The sequence below is a fragment of the Passer montanus genome, unplaced genomic scaffold (genome assembly GCF_014805655.1).
Source record: "Passer montanus isolate IOZ18808 unplaced genomic scaffold, ASM1480565v1 scaffold58, whole genome shotgun sequence".
NCBI classification, from domain to species: Eukaryota; Metazoa; Chordata; class Aves; order Passeriformes; family Passeridae; genus Passer; species Passer montanus.
This window is the reverse complement of record NW_024370816.1, coordinates 4,469,026-4,487,370: the sequence shown is the minus strand read 5'-3', so window position 1 is coordinate 4,487,370 and position 18,345 is coordinate 4,469,026. Positions and strand designations below refer to the sequence as shown.

The 18,345-nt window shown below is 45.2% G+C and overlaps 2 protein-coding genes across 8 annotated transcripts in view; one reads left to right on the top strand and one right to left on the bottom strand.

The window, feature by feature from the left end:
* LOC120510419 (influenza virus NS1A binding protein) overlaps nucleotides 1-6,749 on the top strand; it is a 16,635-nt gene extending 9,886 nt beyond the window's left edge. For both annotated transcript variants that reach the window (XM_039726224.1, XM_039726226.1), the window contains exons 8-15: nucleotides 907-1,014; nucleotides 3,070-3,196; nucleotides 3,709-3,933; nucleotides 4,009-4,130; nucleotides 4,291-4,417; nucleotides 4,499-4,630; nucleotides 4,775-4,948; nucleotides 5,330-6,749. In XM_039726224.1, coding sequence (XP_039582158.1) covers nucleotides 907-1,014; nucleotides 3,070-3,196; nucleotides 3,709-3,933; nucleotides 4,009-4,130; nucleotides 4,291-4,417; nucleotides 4,499-4,630; nucleotides 4,775-4,948; nucleotides 5,330-5,583 — 1,269 coding nt within the window. In that variant the 3' untranslated portion in view covers nucleotides 5,584-6,749. The remainder of the gene's footprint in view (nucleotides 1-906; nucleotides 1,015-3,069; nucleotides 3,197-3,708; nucleotides 3,934-4,008; nucleotides 4,131-4,290; nucleotides 4,418-4,498; nucleotides 4,631-4,774; nucleotides 4,949-5,329) is intronic.
* Nucleotides 5,767-18,345, bottom strand: part of SWT1 (SWT1 RNA endoribonuclease homolog) — a 26,650-nt gene continuing 14,071 nt past the window's right edge. For 2 of the 6 annotated variants that reach the window (XM_039726220.1, XM_039726221.1), the window contains 5 exons: nucleotides 17,537-17,745; nucleotides 17,199-17,327; nucleotides 10,541-10,607; nucleotides 9,800-9,864; nucleotides 7,507-8,558 (listed from right to left, as the gene is read on the bottom strand). In XM_039726220.1, coding sequence (XP_039582154.1) covers nucleotides 8,453-8,558; nucleotides 9,800-9,864; nucleotides 10,541-10,607; nucleotides 17,199-17,327; nucleotides 17,537-17,745 — 576 coding nt within the window. In that variant the 3' untranslated portion in view covers nucleotides 7,507-8,452. The other 4 variants (XM_039726222.1, XR_005629475.1, XR_005629474.1 and 1 more) reach the window with 4 other exon arrangements.

Below are 18,345 nucleotides of genomic sequence, written 5' to 3'. Positions count from 1 at the left end.
ATTGACACGTACAGAAGCAGCAGTCCTGCCCCAGTGCTCCTAAGAAAATCCGCTGTGGGCAGAGAACGATCATGATGATTTAATGGTGTTTACTTACTCCTTTACAGGATACATTATTTTGAAACTTGTGTGTTGTTAAATGGCTTTTCTCATGAATACTAATGGTAGATGTAGCCTGGGCAGTGTTTAATGGCAAAATTAGCGGGGAGATAAAATTTTGAATTGGCTCCAGCAAACAGACTTTACCAAATCTTGTGAAATTCTTCAAAATTTTCAAAATCTGCTATTACGAGCACAAAAGATCCCCAGAAACACTTGTCTAGGCAAAAGTACATGTTGATGCTGTCGTATAATCTCAAGTGTATATTTCCTCTTGGAGAAACTAATTTAAAACATCATGTTGAAATTAAGATGCGTTTCATTGAAACAGCTGCATCTGGTTTCAGTGGTGGACAACAGTTTCTTCCAGAACTTAAATTTGTGTTGTCTTCCCTCATTCCCATACCTTTCTTTTAGAGTCTGTTGGCTTCTCTTGGCCTTTTTTGATGGAGATAAATATGTGTATTTTTCATAGCAGAAAACTTGTGTGCAGGGATAAGGAAAATGCTTGCATGACACTGTGAATTTGTGTAACTGCAAATTAATGTGCCTTTTGCTTGTCTAATGTTTCTGTGCTGGGAAAACAGCAGAAGCCCATGGAAAATGAAGATTTCTCTCAAGCTGAGAAAGTAAGGAAGCTTCACTCCCTATTTGAAGATTGCCACCATGACATCTGCTTCCTTTTAGTTTTGCCACTGTGCGAGCTTGAGATGAGCTGACCAGCAGTGTGGTGCCTGGGGTAATGTGCCTGTAGCTGAGGAGCACAGAGACAGCAGCCACATGGGTGTTCTGTTGTTGTTTTTGCAGGTGCAAACGCTGTACTACTCAGCTGATCACAAGCTGCTTGATGGAAATCTGCTAGATGGACAGGCTGAGGTGTATGGCAGTGATGATGACCACATTCAGTTTGTGCAGGTACCAATTGCAGACAGTCTCAGGTAACCCCAGCTAGACTGGAGCAGTTTACAGCACACCTGAAGTCCTGTGTTCTGCTGGCAGAGAAGGCAGCAGGTGCTGTAGTGGAGAAATACACCAGGAGAAGGTGTCTGGCTGGGAGCTGCTGCAGGCCATGATGTGCTCTCAGCTTCTGTCTCTTTGGCAGGCTGGGCTGACTTTCAGCCTTTGCACAACAGAGTGCTCTAATTCTGACTTCAAAATCAATCCTGACTGTTAGAAGAAAGAAGAGGCAGACAAGCACTCAGCTGTAGGAAGTCAGCTGAGACCTTGTAGAGTTCCCAGAGTCTGTAGAGAAACACGGACTGCTTGGCTTGCAGTGGGGAATGTGTCTGGTAAATTTGGGCCCAGAAAAAGATTCCGGATCCAAGTTCTAATCCTTCAGCTGCCAGCGTCCGATTCTTGTTCAGCTTCACTGGTGGTGTAGCTGCCAAATCTCTCTGATGCTTTGACTGAGTGCAAATCACTCCTGTGCTTTTTGAGAGGTCTTTTTTTATGGTTTTATTTTTTTATTTCTTACCAGGTATAATCCTTCTGAACTCCAGAAAACCACATGGCTTAGTACAAACACAGGCTAAGATAGAAAGAATAAAAAGGACTAACAGTTGTAAATTATCAGTTGCTTTTTACAAATTAACTTGGTTTAAATTTATGAATTTGAAAGCAAACACATTGGAATATTTTATAACAGTGAAATATGTTCATACAAGAAGTTTCCTTCATGAAATTCTTAGCTAATGTATAAAACACTGTCCATCCCAGAATGTGGATTTTAGAAGTGAAATAAGAGGAAGAGGGAAGCCAGGTAACTTTCCAGTTTGTTAATTGCTTTTAGAAAGCCTTCACAGGGTTCTCCGCCTCTGGATACCATTTGTAATGCTTAGAAGCAGAGAGGTGAATGTAAAGAAAGTTAATTTTCAGAACTAAGACCAGGACTTCTCAATGTTTTTCTGCAAATCCTTAATAAGAAAAGTCACCAACTTCAGACATTCTTAACAGTTGAGCAAACTAACACTAAAATCCCCTAGATGCCAGTCCTGGAAAAATTGTAACTTTTATGTTTTTAAATTACAAAACTTCGTATTTTCTGTTGCTGTTGAGGCAATTTAAAGATAAGAGCTTAGGTGGTTAATTGGATGAAGGTTCAGAAGTAAAAAAAATTCTCTGTACAAGTGTGCTGCTTGTCACGGTGAGCTGAGCTTAGCAATCCAGCTCCTCTGTGTGAGGTTATCTGAGTTAGGTGATGTGTTTCTGAAGTCTTGTGACAGTTTCCATGGAGATCAGGCTCCAGGGAACTGTGCAGGCATTGCAGACTTGGGACTGTGGTCATAAACTCTGCTGCTGAACAGAATAGACAGCATGATAACTTCCTGTGCTTCAGGAAGAGCCTCAACAACCTAGCCAACTGTGCTGAAACTGGAATTTTGAGTTTTCTCTTAATAGAGTAAAATAATGTAAGCTACAGTATAAATTTAATTGGAGATGAAAAGAAAGTAGAAATCTCTTGTTAGCGGGAAGTATCAAGAGAGTAAAATCCAAGAAACAGCTAATCTGAGCACAGAGGGGAACTGAGGTGAAATTAGTTTGTCTTCAGGGAATGAAGAGAATAGTTTATTCACTTCCAAACAGCATTATATAATTAACTCAAGTTCCAGAAGCAAAGCTTCGAGTGAGGCTCCTATGTGGTAGCTCAGTTCTCTCCAGCTGCGTGTAGCTCTTCCCTTACATTTGTAAATCCTGCTAGAAATGCTCACTGACTGCAGTCCAGCACCAGCAGTATAAAGCTGTAGTCCCAGGATAAATTGAGTTCCAGGAGAAAAGTGTAGGGTGGTTTTTGGCCACTGTTGCTGGGCAGGCAAGATGTTCTGCTGAAAATATAGGTGTGCTATAAATGCTGCTCTGCGGAGGTGGTAGACAAGTGTGCTCTGGAGTAGCTACACAGTGTCTCAGAGAAGCAGAGGTAGAAGGAGCTGTAGTCTCTGGCTAGGTTTCTGTAGCTGCCTTTTGATTTTGCAGAAGAGGCCACCACGTGAGAATGATCACAAGCAGATCAGTAGCAGCTCCTCTGGAAGTCTTTCTCCAAATGCTACTGTTCAGAGTCCTAAACACGAGTGGAAAATCATTGCTTCAGAGAAGACTTCGAGTGAGTAACAAGGGGCTGGGGTTGTCTAACAGATGTGTATCTGGGGTACCTGCCACCTTCTGCTCCCTGGGAATTTCCTTCACATCTCTGAGGAATGCTGAGGTGTTTCTCCTTACTGATGATACAAGCCAAGTAATTTTTAGGGTGCGTCTGATGTACCTGGGCCAAACTGGGATGACATATATTTCATTTCCTTACCAACTAAATCCATGATGTGTCATCATTTTCCCAGAAAATCCTGAGGAGACAGGCAGTCCATAGTTAATTAACAGAGCTGTTTGCTCTGTGTGTGTAAGGAGACTCCCAGCACACGTTTAAGTTGCTGTTGTTTGTCCTTCAAGCACTCTTTTAGTGTCTAAAGCATAGTTGTCAATAACTAACACTTTTGGAACCAGTAACCTGAACAAAAATGAAGTTCCTGTGCTGCCAAGGGGAGTGGCACAGCCAGCAGAGCCCATTTGGCATGGTGCTCAGTGCCCCCTGGTGACACTGGCGGTGTGCTGTCCCCGCAGGTAACACGTACCTGTGCCTGGCCGTGCTGGACGGGGTGCTGTGCGTCATCTTCCTGCACGGCCGCAACAGCCCCCAGAGCTCCCCCTCGAGCACCCCGCGGCTGCTGAAGAGCCTGAGCTTCGAGCTGCAGCCCAGCGACCTCATCGAGAAGCCCATGTCCCCCATGCAGTACGCGCGCTCGGGGCTGGGCACGGCCGAGCTGAACGGCAGGCTCATCGCTGCGGGTGAGCCGGGGCAGGGCCGCTGGGCCAGCGCCGGGTGGTGCCTCTGAATGGGGGCCAGTAACCTCTCGCTTGCAGGGGGCTACAACAGGGAGGAGTGCCTGCGCACCGTGGAGTGCTACGACCCTGAGAAGGACACCTGGACGTTCATCGCGCCCATGAGGACGCCGAGGGCCCGGTTCCAGATGGCGGTGCTGATGGTGTGTGGGGTGGGACTGCACCTGGGCTGAGCTGAACAGGGCACACCGAACAGCATGGCTCTAGGAGTTGTTTCTCTGTAGTTCCACCTCTTGGTTACCCCAGTGCTCACAAACTGGCTGGTGTGCCGAGAGGTGACGGGTGTTGGTTTGTTCCCCTCAGGGGCAGCTGTACGTCGTGGGTGGCTCAAACGGCCACTCGGATGACTTGAGCTGTGGAGAGATGTATGAGCCCGAGATTGATGACTGGACCCCTGTTCCCGAGCTGCGGACCAACCGCTGCAACGCAGGTGAGGCCTCTGCAGCACCCAGCTGGGGGGTGGAGACTCAGCCAGCTCTTACTTACTTGCCATTCTTTGCTGTACCAACAGGAGTGTGTGCCCTGAATGGAAAGCTGTACATCGTGGGTGGTTCTGATCCCTATGGCCAGAAAGGACTGAAGAACTGTGATGTGTTCGATCCCGTAACAAAGGCTTGGACGAGCTGTGCTCCCCTTAACATCCGTAAGTTTGCTGGGGAGCTGGGCAGGGCTGGGGAGAAAAGGGCAGCTGCAGGACTGCACCAAACCAAAAACTACACCAAAGCAAAGCCCCTTTGAGTCGCTGCTGCTGTGGGCTGGTGGCTGACTGTGCCAGCTTTGGTTGCAGGGAGGCACCAGTCGGCTGTGTGTGAGCTGGGGGGGTACCTGTACATCATCGGCGGGGCCGAGTCGTGGAACTGCCTCAACAGCGTGGAGCGCTACAACCCCGAGAACAACACCTGGACCCTGATGGCGCCCATGAACGTGGCACGGCGCGGCGCCGGCGTGGCTGTCCGAGATGGTAGGGCTGGGGCTGCTGCCTCGGGGCTTTCTTGTTTGCTCTGATGTGAGTAGAATACAAAGCTGGGCAGGAAACAATACACTAGGAGCCTGGCTAAACGGCCACTTCTAATTAAAAAGCAAAAACCTCTTGGTTGTGGGGCACTTTGTTCTGAGTGTTCTGCACCTGATTGAATTTGGACTTTGCTCTTACTCTGAATCAAATTCCTGTCAGCTGTCATGGGCAGGAGCCCCAAAGCAGATTGCTGCTGTAAGTGCAGACCTTGACCAGGCCAAGGTCTGCGACAACACCTGGGTCCCTTGGGGCTTTGCTGAGCCTCCTGGTGGGAGCACAGGGCCAGCTGGTGCTGAGCAGTGAGCATGGCTCCCTTTCCCCACACAGGGAAGCTGTTTGTGGCTGGAGGATTTGACGGCACACATGCAGTGAACTGCGTGGAGATGTACGACCCTGCCAGGAACGAGTGGAAGATGATGGGCAGCATGACCACGCCCAGGAGCAACGCCGGCATCACCACCGTGGCCAACACCATTTATGCAGTGGGGGGCTTTGATGGCAACGAGTTCTTGAACACACTTGAGGTCTACAATCCGGAGTCGAATGAGTGGAGCCCCTACACCAAAATTTACAAGTTTTAAGTGAATTAAATTCCCTTTTCAAACTAACAGGCTTAGTGATGTAATTGTGTTTCAGTTAGAGGTACACCTGTGAATAGGGGTGGGGAGGGCATAGATGTTGCCAACAGCAACACAGAGCTTTTGCATATTGCATATTAACGTGCTGTATATATTTGTTTTGGAAAAAAATATTGAGATGAAGGGTTTTTTTGTGTATTTTAGAACTTTAAAGGTTTTGGTTTTGTTTTAAGATTTTGACAATAACGCAAGAGAAACTAGACTGGGCATATCATTTCAGGAGCTTCCCCCAGTATTTGTCACTTTGCACATTGGATGAATTCTTGGAGGTGTGTTCTTGGGGCAGGAAGGGTAACATTTGTGGGGGATAATGTTTTCTTCTTTCATCAGGCCTTGGTTTCCTTCAGTGACTGGAACAATCTGTAACAAGAAGCCTTATTTAAATAGATATAATGGCTATTTTTTTTATTAAAAAAGCTGACATGCCTCTGCTAATACCTTATCTTTTACAATTGCCTTTTTATAACAGTTTTTATATACTCAGCAGAGTATCTTGTCTGTTGAAATGCAAATGGCAGATAAAGGTTATTGAAACAAAGAGACAGCCTTGGAGTTTCTAGAGCCCGAGTGAGACAGTGGATTGCCCCCACAGGTGAGCTGCTGCCTCTGCTGTAGTAGTGTGAGTTAGTCTGCACCACCTTCCTTAGAGCTGCAGAGGGTTTCTGGACATGACACACCCAGACTTTCTAGGGTGGCAAAAGGATTCTGGCTCCAAGTGTTTTGAGGAGAATGCAGAGCGTGCTTTCTGTACAGCAGTTTTGTTACTCTGGGTGAGCTGATCTTTGTACAACAACAACAATTTGGGGAGGGGGGTTCTCATGGGTTTTAAACTCTTGCCAGCTGGCAAAGAAAATGTGTTGTAGTACCTGTCTTAAGTTTATTTTTCTAATATTACCAGCTGGAAGTGTGATAGAACACAAATAACTTGATTTTGTATGTGCTCATAGTCCTGTTTTAGTTCACTTTCTCTGTTCCTATGGATCAAACATTGGGGTGGGATGACTTGGTGTCTAATGTGTAGTGCTGCACATCTAACTCTGGGTGCCAAAACTAGCACTGACTGCTTGCTGCTGCTGCAAACACATTAAAGGTACCTTTGGGAAACCCTTGCACCACAGGCGTGCCCTGACCTGGCTCTGTGTCCTTTTCTTCAAGGAGGCGGTGTCCAAAGAGATACAAAAAGTGACATTTCAGATGGGTGTAGGCACAGGGCTGGAGTGTCCCATGTCCCTCATGCCTGTAGTGGAGAGTCAGGCTTGCTGCTCGAGGGAGCTCAGGGCACCACAGGCCCTGGGGAGTGTCTGTGCCAGGGCTTTCCCAGCTCAGGGGCTGTGGACAGAAACCTCTGCAGGCTGGGTGCTGCCCCACAGGGCCCACACAAACGTTTAAATGCACAACAGGGGGGCAGAGCTGCCCCTGGAGCTACTCCTTCACCTGGGCAGCTTTAGGGATGAGCCACACTGCTGCTGGGCCAGGTCCTGGGCAGTGGGGCAGGAGCTGGCTGCTCCAGCTTCCCATGGGACTGGGAAAACACCAGGCCCAGGAAATTCACTGGCCCCTGCAGGCTGGTGAAGCTGGTCCAGCTGAGCAGAGAGAGCCAGAAAGAGTGGGGAACACAAGACTCATCCGCCACACCAGCCCTTCTTCCCAGAACCTCCCAGAGCTCAGCCACCCTGTGCTGCAGCTGCCCCCATCAGCACCTTTGAGCCTCCCAGGGCTGGAGAACCCCCATGGGAGCAGCCCTGCACACTCACTGTGCTCCAACAGGAATTCCAGCCCACTCCCTGGCACGGGGGCCTGGGCAGGACTGCACTGCACTTGAATCCACAGCCACTGGGCAGAGCCACTCAGAATTAACCACTGTTTAATGGAACAATAAATTACATTTTTACAATCAAGAATTTACAAATACATCCAAAAGTTAATATCAAAATAGACACTGCAGAACTTTGCCAGTTTGCTCATCTCTGTACAAATACATACAAGAAGAGGTAGCGTTAAAAGGCCTTAGAAAATGGCTTTTGGAAAGTTTCATGGACTTAAAGCAGTTCTGGAAAGCAACCAACAGTGCAGCCAGAGAGGGATGTCACCTGCAGAGCAGGGAGGACCCAGGCCCATCTTCCAGAAGGATGTGGCAAGAGCAGGAGTCTCCCCAAGAGCACTGCTAGCAGCTTTCCACTGTATGATATAAAATGCCTGCTTAAACAAAGGAGAAAAGTCCTTTTCCTCTGAAAAGGGGTATGGGACAAACACCTGTGTGAGGGTGGAGGTCTGTTTTGTCTTTAAGGAACAACAGGCATCAGTCTGCTCCTCTGCCCATTCTACATCCTCTCTTAGGCCTTCACTGCACAGGACACACAGTGTCTGTGGGTCAGTCCTTTATTCCTGGCCTTGCACTCAGCTACTTCCTACCCTTGGGTGACACAACAGATTCCTTTCTCTCACCTGTGACTTGTAAACTACCAGCAAAACAAACAGAGGGGTTTTCCTATCCAACCATTAACAGCTCAGCTCCTCACAGGAACGCTGGATGCTCAGAGCAGCACAGCACAGCTGCTGCATCCCAAACCAGCCCTGCTTCTCCTGGCTATCCATGGCTATCCAGCAGCACCCTCACTCAAGACAGAACAATCTAGTAGTGAATAAAATTCTCAGCAGAAATCCCAACATTTAATGTCCACGTGAAACTGTGTTTTCCCTTCAACCCAATCCAGCGCCTTCGAGAAGAAAAGCCGGCAGGGTTTTGGCTCCTGCAGCACTTCCCTTTGCATCTCCTCCCCTCGGGAGGCGGAGCTCAGGCTGCTGAGCCGGCTCAGAGCCAGCCCCGGCTCTCGGCCTCCCTGTGCACGGACGCCTGGCACTGCTCCAGAGTCTGCTCCAGCTGTGCCAGCTGGCAGCAGCCCACTTCCAGCCTCTCCCTGGGAGACAGGAGAGAAAGGTTAGCAGGACACAGCAGAACAAGAATCTTTACAAATACTCCTTACATTTTCAAGGACGTTTCCATCAAACTCAAGCAGCAGCAGTGACTTTTGCACTACAGCTGCTACATCTGAGGATGTCACACGAGCTCCTCACAACAGGCAACCCACAGCTGCCACTGGCAGAGCTCCCGTTCCCTCCTAGGGCAGGTAAAGGGGAACAACTGTCAGGAGAGGTCACTGACATCAACTCCCTGCACAGACTGGGATTCTGGAAGGTTCAGTTCAACCATCCTTCACACACTGACATGGCCTGTACTCACACTCAAAATAATGATCTGGATACACCCCCTTACCACTCAGACCCTTTCAAAAGAGTAATCTCAACCTGATCACATGTAAACATGCCATAACTTAGGTTTCCAAAAGATTCTTTATCAAAGGACTATTTAAAAGCTGCTCCTCAAAAAAGGAAGAAAACCCCAATCACTGAGTTTCCCAAGCACAGCCTGAGGGCTGCCAGGGAAGTCTCCAAAGCACCTGTTCTACTCTGCTGAGCACAAATTTCCACACACTGTCTTCTTTATGCCTGTATCAATACAGGTTGAGAGCCATCAACTTTGAGTGAAGCTTTTAAAGTGTTTTTTATTACTGATACAAATATTGAATGTTTTCCTCCCTGAACAACTTTGGCCCCTGATCTTGCAATCTGTATATTGAACTTCACAGAAGATTCAGGGACCCAGAATGAATCCAGGCAAAGGGAAGCTTTTTAGAGTAATGCACCCTCTAGCCTTTCACTCAGCTGATCCTGGCCACACAACAGCAAAATCCAGTTACCTGGCCTTTATTAGCCAGCTCAGAATTATTAAAAAACCATGATGGCATTTTAGAAACCTCCCAGAGCCTGGATTTACAAACCTTCAGTGACACAAATTCATAAAGAAATGAGCCAGAAACCACAGGCAGAGGAGAGAGGGCTCAACACCTCACCTCCAACATCTGAAAATTTCCATGTAGGCACTGATGCCTCAAGTCCAATTTAATTTCTGTCTCCTGCTCTGTGTTAATCGGGCAATAAAATTAAAAAGGGAATTTTAAAAAATCCCCCATTTATTTTCCCTACACTATTCCCACAAAGGGGGATCTTTACTGACCCAGATGATTCCTCTCATGGTACCTTGGTTAATACAGGTGAAAAAGCTGCCTCAACTCCCCCAGTGGGGTCAGTAACTGCTCACCTGTAGAGCTCCTGTGAAACACACTCATACAGCTCCTCAGCAGTGAATTTCAGACTGTTATTGATCTAAAACAAAGAAGAAGGAATTAATATAGTCATTTATCAAGTATCACATGTCTTCCACGATTATACTGCAGGAATAGCAGATACACCTCATGTCTTCCCTAACAGGCTCTCAAGTTGAGACAGTACATTAAAAAAGTCATCCTGTGTCTTGTAATAAAATCTAATATTACAAATTCCAGCTCCATTTTCTAACCACTTCTGCACAAATCTAAAAGACCTTCAAAAATTCTTCCTCCCCCCCTTAAGTTACCCTATTTACATATACATATATATAGATATATGTGTGTGTATCTCAAATGAAATAAGCTCTGACTTGCATCAATTCCAAAAATATATGTGAAGGCCCAAACCCCAAATATATTTCCCTGCACAGCAGAGCAATGCAAGCCTGAAATATGTAACATATTAAACAGAAATACTCTACTAAAAACATTCATTTTGAGGCTTTTTTACTCTCAACAGAAGTCATTCACAGCAAGTGAGCACTGAGAAAATCACAATGAACAATTCAAATACTTGTTGAAATCCAACCAAAATCTATCTTTATATTCAACAACTAATAAATAAGAGCAAAGAATCAAAATTCTTAATGGACACACAGTGATGAGACATGACCTCAGAGCTACTTGAAATAAAAGCTGGAAGTGAAGTGATCACACACCGAAAAAAGTCATACCTCATGTCTTCTGAGGAAGTTATAGAGGGTCCAAATATCTTGGAAACTGCTGGTTGGGGTTAAAATTCTGAAAAAGAAAAGTTTGGGGATGCTTTAAAGCAAGTAGAAAAGGAGTCATGAAAGAGTTAAAAAAATAAGTCAGAAATCTTCAAGGGAAAAAAAAACTACTTGAACAAAAAGGAAATTATGAAGTTTGAAGAATTTTCCCTTCTACTACTCTAACAGAATTAAAGAGCTTATTATTTCTGTGAGGACTTTTCTGGAGGCTTTTTCTAATTAAAAATTCCCTCCATGTTTTTGTAAGCCATTTATGCAGGAGGGAGGAGGGAGGAAACCCAGCACTAACTGAGAGCCCCTTGGTGCCCATCAGTGAGGCCCCTGGGCTCATACACAACATTCCCACTCCAGCTTTAACTCATTCCCTCCAGATTCCCACGTACAGCTCAAATGCTGCAACTCACTTCTAATAATCACCAATTCCCACCCAACACAGCCAAGAGCCAATGGGATGTAGCAGCTGAAGAGAGGTGGCTTTAATGAAGCACCTTGGACACCTTTTCCACAAGGTTCCAAACCAAATCCAGTAAAGAAGTTGTTTTTTAACAAAATTAATTATCCTCATCTATTCAGGCAGATACAATTCAGTTCCACCTCAGTGTAACTTCATTTGCATTCACCAGGAAAAACAGAACCCTCCTAAATGCTGCAAAATGTACCTTAAAATCCACACAAAATTATAAGAGAAGTAACACATTATATATGTTAAGAAACACTGAGAAAAGTCTGGATTTTTACGTGTTACATAGTTAAATCATGATTAAGATAATGACTGGACTTAGAAAAAGAAAATCTATTGGGGAAAGCTCTATTTACTTTCCCATGGGAAAGTGCCCAAATTCTCTCCCTCCTCTTGCAAGCTGTAAGCTTCATTTATAAATGAATTAATTAGGAATTGAAAAAAAAAGGAAAGTAACAGAGTAAGTTTAAAAATACCAGTTAAAGGACCCCGTGTTTGAAGCAGGCTGGAAGACCATTGCACAGCACAGGATTTATTGTTGAGTCCCCTCTAAAAGCAGAGTCTCCACTGCTTTTTCTCATCATTTTTCATAGGAATTATCACCAAAAATTAGTCATGCATTCTTCCCCCTGCTTCCTAAGAAGCAGTACCCAAAATGTTTGCCTTAAACCTGCCAACTACGAGTCAGGAAGGGAACCAGCTGGCTGCTCTGCCTGCAAACACCTCAGAACCTTCCCCGGGCACCTCAGCGACAATCGGCCTTGACAGCGGAAAACCCCGGCAGGGAGAAGCTGCCAGCAACCCTCCATGGGAACGCTGGGAATCCTGGCAGCTGCAACTGCACAGCAGCTCCCACTCCCACTCCCAGCAGCTCCCATTCCTCCAGCAGCTCCCATTCCCCCCAGCAGCTCCCATTCCCCCCAGCAGCTCCCATTCCCCCCAGCAGCTCCCATTCCCACTCCCAGCAGCTCCCACTCCCACTCCCAGCAGCTCCAGGCCATCCAGCCCTGCCTATCACACCCAGCACCTGCAGCAGCAGGAGCAGAGCATCCCGAGCCTGAGAGAGGCTGATTCCTCATGGAATCATTCCCTCCAGTCCAGGCAGAACCTGCCTGACTGCTGCCATCAGCCTGGATGGACACAGCATAAAAGCTAAGGTGAGATTATTATGAATAATCTCACCCCAAGGCCATCACAAAATGCTGGGGCAAAATCTGTCCATCCCTGTTCACTGGGTAAGTGACAGAGCTGCCAGTGCAAAACCTGGCCATGGGAGCTCTCCAGAGGAAGAATGGAGGAAACACACTCAAGTGTATCCCTGCAAGACCTCAGGTGTATGGACAAACCCACTGTGCCTCCAGCTCTTTGGGGAAAAAAACCAAACTGTGTAATTAATCATCCAAGTAATTTAATGTTAAATCCTGTGCCTCATTTTATGGCCTTTGCTTGGATGAAGCCAATGGTTTCTGGGTTTGTACTGTGGAATGAGAAGTCTGACATTTGGCTCCAAGTTTTACAGCAGCTCTAAATGTAAGAGATTTGTTGCTTTGAGGGGAGAGCCCTGACTCCATACAGAGCCCTGGGAAGCTGCTGAGGGAAGAGCCTGCACCATAACTCCCCCCACAGATTCCCAACAGGTCAGCACCCATCCAACAGCCTGGTGCTGTCTGCAGCTAACCAGGGGCTGCAACACCAGTTCCAGTCTGGGAATGTATTCTTCTGTACAAAACTGACACATTCCTGTCTGCAGAGCAATGATTTCTCAGCACCACTGCTCCCTACTGCTTTCAATCACTTCATGTTCCTTTCACTGCCTGTAGCCACCACCCTGTGCTATGGAAAATGGACCTTTTAAGGGAAGGAGTACACTGGGAAATCTGGACCTGTCTGTAGGGGTACTGACTCTGCCTCCATTACTTCATTAGATCAAGTTGCCCTCGTTTCCATGGAAGTTTCTCAGTGATAAAACTTCTGCCTCAACTACAGAACTATGTCTAGAGAACTGCCTGTAAATCAGTAATCCATAAAGCTTTTACATCCAACTGCCCTAAGCAGGCAGCCATGTGAACCTCAGCACTACAACACTGACCACTGCTGCTGCTCCTCTCTCCACACTGGGTCACAAGCAGAGGGTGGAAATCCATGGAGTCACTTGGCCTTTCCATCAGCACAGCCTTGCAGAACCACAACACCCCCCATTTTGTACTTCAGCTTCAACCTAAGAACTCCAGTGTGGTTCTACACAGTTTTCTGGAAATACTGAGCATGACAGGTAAAGAAGGGAATGCCATAGAAAGACCCAAGAAATTAGTATGGGTATCTGTACCCAACTGGAGGTTAAATGCTGTCTAGGGGGCAGGAGGGAGAAAGGAGACAGTCAGACTTGATGATTTTATCTCAAGTGCTTCCCAAACCACTCCCAATGTTTATCTCCTGTCCTGTCACTCATCTGATGCCAAACACAGGTGTAAGATACAATAATAAATAGAAATGGATAAGAAATAGGTCAAAATACCTCAGCTGTCAGCCCCTCCTGGCACCCCTGGCTCTACAGGCTCAAAGCACCATGGCTTTTACAAGCCCATGTCTGAAACCTTTCTGCTTTTCAGACTGCTCTAAAGGCACCAGGGTGTGAGCAGCTGCACCTCTGCCCTGCCCCTGGGGAGCACTGCCCACTTCCAGCTCCATTTGAGCTTTATTTCTTACAGCTGTCATTAAAATTGGCACAACAGAACATTTCAATCTGGGCCTGGCAGCAGAGAAGGCTGCAGGTAATTCAGTTTCAGGTTTCACATAAATGCATAGAACCAGAAAGATCAAACAAGTAGTGACTGGAATGTCTGATACTTTTTGAACAGGGAGCTAATCTCCATTTTACTTCCAAAAAGAGACTGTGTGCAGAGAAGATTAAAGGCAGAGCTCTTCATCTAGAGACTTTATGGCAGAAATTATTAACTGACACAAAACCTAAGGGAATGAAGACAATTCTCTACTGAGACACCAAGGAGAAGAGACCTCAGTAATTCCTCCACCGGCCAGCTGAAAAAATAAAGAGGAGACAGTTTCTCTGCATCTGAGGAATTCTGTACTAAAGCTAGCAACCCTGCAGAATTGGTTTTAAATTATTGCAACTCAGTGATCAGTTCTGATATAGTAACACTCTCCTGCACTACTGAAATCTTAAGAAATTACACTTTTAATTTACAAATGTTTATGGAGTCCTTGATTAAACCATATTTTTCCAAACCATTGGGAGTGCGAGAGAAATTCAATTTAGATAAAATATTAGAGAAGCAGAACTCAGGCTCCTTATGCAGTCAGTAACAGACAAATATTTTACAGGTGACAGCACATCAGTATAAATATTTAGGAGGCCTGTATCTAAGTATATATGCTATAAGTGAGTGATTTTCAAGTTGGCATATGAACAAAAAAAATCTTTTTTAGCCAAGAGATGAAAAGAAAAAATCCAACTTCAAATAACTGCATCAATTCACCCAAGACTGAATTTTCTTTCTTTCCTATGAACAAGGATTTTTTAACTAAAAGAAACCTGGCAGGAAACGTGAGGACAATGTCCAATTCCCTAAGGACTGCATACAGAAGCTTAGAATCACAAGTTCTATTCAGCTGAGGGCAAACATCAGCTAATCTAAACCCCTATTTTATTTTAAAGAGTTAATTTAAGAGATCTTAAATAAGGTGCCCCAATTAACTGGTTAGAAATAATACCAAACCCAAATACAAATATAAACCACCAGTGAGAACACTCAGAAATCCATAATCCAAAATTATATAATATCATGTCATGGTTTCACAGTTTTACTGGATGCTTAAATTTCAGAGGTTTCATACCCTTTGCCCATTACCAACAGTAAAGACACATAGTTAGAACATGCTAAGCTGATTATTCTTAATTTCAGAGCTGAAGGCTGTCATTGCTGGCATGCAGAACTGTGCAATACAAACACCACTCTGCTTACCAGTGCTGTTAGAGGAAGAAATCAAGACAAAATAAAAAACCTGCATAGTGTTACAGAAATTACAAGAACAGGGTAATGTGCCAAAAGCTGTTACTGACACATCTTCAATGAAACAGTACTTTTTTTTTCCTTTTCTGTATCTGTATTTGTCATTAACATGTTCTGGCCATCAAGCCTGAATAGGTGGGGTAGTGCCACTGGTGTAGTATTTTTTAATATTAAGAGTAAGAGTATCATTACATTTATCTCAAAAAGCATTATCATGTTTTTCTAATTGTTTTTAACAATCTGAAAATCTAAACTTTTAATGCAGTTGAACTTCCAACATAATTGACTGATTAAGCTTGCAAACTTCCACAAGACATTTTCTCTTCTTTGTTCTGGACAGCAGGGATCAGAAGGTACCACAGAATCAGCTGTGTTTGATCACTAAAAGCTGTGTTACCTCCAAATATTCAATACAGAACTTTCTCACTATTTTTTCTCCAGTGCCTTCTTTTCTGCAATCGTGCCATTAAGTCACTGAGAGGCATTTTTTTCAAAAATGAAGAAATATAAATACACTGCAAGGTCAATTTTAGAGCAAAATGAAAGTGAGGTGTCTCTGCCCATGGCAGGGGGTGGAACAAGATGAGCTTTAAGGTCCCTTCCAACCCCAGCCATTCTGATTCTATGAAAGCTTCTAAATTTTTACTTTAATATTCTGTAATATTCATAAAACTGCAGTGAGACATTAACCTGGCTCCTGGCTCTCTGTAAAAGCTCCTCAGAACACTCAAACTCCCTTAAATCCCTCCACTCAAGGCCAGTGTAGGGAATGCTTGGTGCAAATTCTCCCCACTTCTTGCTCCACGATGCCACCTACTGCAAACCTGCACATGAGAGCAGGCATTTCCAAAGTGTCCAGGAAAACTCTTCCATTCCAACCATCAGCCTGTGTACTTTTATTTATTATTAGGAGTTTATTTTTGCAGAGCTCTCCCACAAAGGAAACCAACAGTTTTCAATGAAACACCTCTGCAACACAAAAATAACCATTCTGAATATTCCATATTCCCATTTAATCTCATCCACCACATTTATAAACTGATACCACAGGATCTGTTGCAAAAGCTTTAGCATCAGAATGAAGAGAGCAAAGTTTAGCAGTAACCTACTTTATTGAAACAATTTCCTTAGAGGGAAAAAACCCACTAGCAATAAATTGAATCCATCAGCACTCAGCTGCTCAAGCTCACATTTCTACAGATATTTTTCTGCTTCTAATTTTTATAATATTTTGATTATTTATATTTGAAAGAGACTGTAATCCTTTGAATATATCTGTATTTCAGAGCCATGAAAAAAAGGACTAAGCCAAGACAACACGGAAAATTCCTTATTCTTCCTGAAACTTCTAATATTTTGTGCTGTAAAAAAAGACAGTGGAGGGATGGGGCTCCCCCTGCCAGAGGGCAGAGTTAGATGGGATACTGGGGAAGAATTGTTCCCTGTGAGGGTGGGCAGGCCCTGGCACAGGGTGCCCAGAGAGGCTGCGGCTGCCCCTTGAAGTGTTCAAGGCCAGGTTGGAAGGGGCTTGGAGGAGCCTGGGGCAGTGGAAGGTGTCCCTGTCCATAGCAGGGGTGGCACTGGATGGGCTTTAAGATCCCTCCCAACTCAAACCACTCTGGGAATCTGTGTTTCTATGAAGACAGAGGGAATATTATCCTATCTAAAGAGAGAATGCAGCTGATTGTCATTGTTATGGCTGTCATGAAGAACTGGGAACAGCAAGGCCCCAGAACTTTACATCCTTCAGTCTACTGGAACTTTACCCCATCTGAGCAGGCCTTACATTTGAAACACAAATTCTCTGAATTATTCAAAGTTCCTGCCATCAAAACTGATGTATTAATTATAATAATCAATAATAGTTCCAGTTACACCTGAGCAGAGGCAACTTGCTGGTCAAACACCAGAAAACAAAGAGATCTCCACATCTGCAACACTTCCATGATCTTTTGCTACCAGTGGTTCAAGGCAGCCTTGACAGCAGGATTTTTACTGCAAATCATGTCACCAAGCACACAGAATAAAGAGTGGTTTGGTGCTGAAATACTTCAGACTGCTGTGACTTCAGGTGCCTGTGACACATTCAGTGCCCAGCTGCAGTGCTCACCTGCCAATGCCCTCACGGATGTCCTTCACTGCTGCCAGCAGCTTCTGCAGGCCCAAAAAAGCCTCCTCAAACGAGGCCTTGGCAGCCATGGTCACTGCACTGGGGTCCAGCTTCTGGAATAGCTCAATACTGAAATTTAAAAGAAGTAAAGAAGAGATAGAAAAGCAGTTATTAAAAATCTCTGACTGACATTATCTGCATGCTCACAACTTCTGTGTGATTTTTTTTGGGCTAATTTAGATTAATTACAGGGTAAAAAAGCACAGTTTCTAAAGTGTGCTTGTTTGAAAGTTATCTAAGGTTATGTGTTACTTCTGAGCCCCTTCAGCAAGCTGTACCTGTACAAGTTCATGGTGTTCCAAACACCTTCCAGGACCGACCAGATTTCCTGGTGCCTGTTTTCCTGAGCCACATGAAAGCTGGGCTGTAGCTCTTTTTCCTCAGTGCTTTGCAAATTGGGCATCGTGGCTTCCATTTTTTCACATGCAGCATTTTCTGAAAGAACCATGATGTCTTCTGATAAATCCTGCTCACTGTCTGCCCTCACCTTATAAAACAGTTCAGCAAACAAATAATCAATTTGGTTCCTGACTTCAGAAATGCAGAATCTACACACTTCTACAGATTTTCTTTAAGCAATTCTCAAGAAATCAAGGCTGAACTCTTCGAGTTGCCTTGGTTACAGTCTCTGCATCCACAGCCTCTCTCAATGGTTGGGCTGGAAGGGAACTTACAGCCCATCCAGTGCCACCCCTGCCATGGGCAGGGACACCTTCCACTAGCCCAGGCTGTTCTAAGCCCTGTCCAGCCTGGACTTGGACACCTCCAGGGATCCAGGGACAGCCACAGGTCTCTGGGCACCCTGTGCCAGGGCCTGCCCACCCTGACAGGGAGGAATTTCCCTCCTGACAAGTTTTCAGACAGAGCCTGATTCTCATGACACAGAACATCAGGTTCAGGGCTGACTGCATTGCACAGAGGTCCCAGCACAGGAGACTCCTGACCTTTCCCTTTCATCCTTTTCCAAAGACACCAAGAACCTTTACAGCTGTTCTGACCTATCTTCTTCCCCATAAATCCAAATATTTCATCCATGCTCATAACTCCAATTTTTATGTCATTACATACAGAACTGACAGTAACCATA